This window comes from Aplysia californica, unplaced genomic scaffold, assembly GCF_000002075.1.
Source record: "Aplysia californica isolate F4 #8 unplaced genomic scaffold, AplCal3.0 scaffold00134, whole genome shotgun sequence".
NCBI classification, from domain to species: domain Eukaryota; kingdom Metazoa; phylum Mollusca; class Gastropoda; order Aplysiida; family Aplysiidae; genus Aplysia; species Aplysia californica.
The window spans coordinates 186531-187611 of record NW_004797404.1 but is presented as its reverse complement, the minus strand read 5'-3'; the positions used below and the strand labels follow the sequence as shown (position 1 = coordinate 187611).

The 1081-nt window shown below is 43.9% G+C and overlaps 1 protein-coding gene across 1 annotated transcript in view; it reads left to right on the top strand.

Annotated features, from left to right (window-relative positions):
- Positions 1-63: 63 nt before the first annotated feature.
- LOC101863976 (lysophospholipase-like protein 1) overlaps positions 64-1081 on the top strand; it is a 4193-nt gene continuing 3175 nt past the window's right edge. Inside the window, exon 1 of the mRNA XM_013081512.1 lies at positions 64-175. Coding sequence (XP_012936966.1) covers positions 83-175 — 93 coding nt within the window. The 5' untranslated portion in view covers positions 64-82. The remainder of the gene's footprint in view (positions 176-1081) is intronic.

Below are 1081 nucleotides of genomic sequence, written 5' to 3'. Positions count from 1 at the left end.
GTGCAAGTGCTTCCCTTTACTCACCCACCGTCTGACTTAAATGTTTGCACTTTCCTCAGCTGGCTTCTCCCAGGGCGCGAGTATGGCGCTGCACCTGGCTCTCCGCTACCACACCGACGTGGGCGCTGTGGTGTCGCTCAGCACCTTCATGTACCACAACAGTGAGGTTTACAGGGTAAGTTTTTAATTCTTCAGAGTTACACGGAACTTATTTATTTATCTTTGGTAAGTGTTTCACAGCGCTTTCAACTGCATAAGGTCATATGAGTGCGCGAGACAAATCAAACATTTTCAGTTGGTTGGAAATTTTGAATTTTGCCGGCTGGCGGCCGAAGCCTGCTCTTAATACTTATCAATTTTAGACAGCAAAGGGATCTTTAACGTGCGCAACTTGGACACGGGACCTCCAAGATTTTTCACCCTTGCCCGAGAAGGCTAGGTGTAGATCTTTCCTACCAGAGGTGTGGCTGAAAGACAGCAGTAAGAAGGAGCTACCGAGTAGCAATAGAAAGAGTAGAACCACATTAAAGCACAACACCGACAGTTAGACCAGAACCGCCGTTTTCCGTCGGGTGCAGCCGACCATATTAGGTCATGTAAGTGCCGTAGATCTGGGATGTTGTTATTAGAGGGAGGTTTACAGCACTTTGCAACACAAATAGTTCATTTCCTAGTTCACAATAGGTGCAGAAGATTAGATAAGGTGTAACAAGAGAGTAACAAATACAAAAAAAGGAGAGATAGAATTGATAGGCGTTTAATTTGACAGGAAAGAAGGAGCAAACCACACCAGAGAACCGCCAACCACCCACTTTCACGAAACTAACAACGAAAATAAATCATATATATGCCGTAGATCTTAGGTTTTATAGGAGAGTAACAAACATATTATTATAAGAAAAGAAGAAAGAGAGATAAGAACGGTTGCTGATTGATAAGGAAAGTAGCAAACCACACAGGAGCACCCGCCAACCACTAACGTACAAGGTGAATCTTGACGACTAGGCTACATTGATTAGTCAGAGTAAACACACACACATACACACACAATGAAAGTGACAGAGGGAGAGAGAGAGAGAGA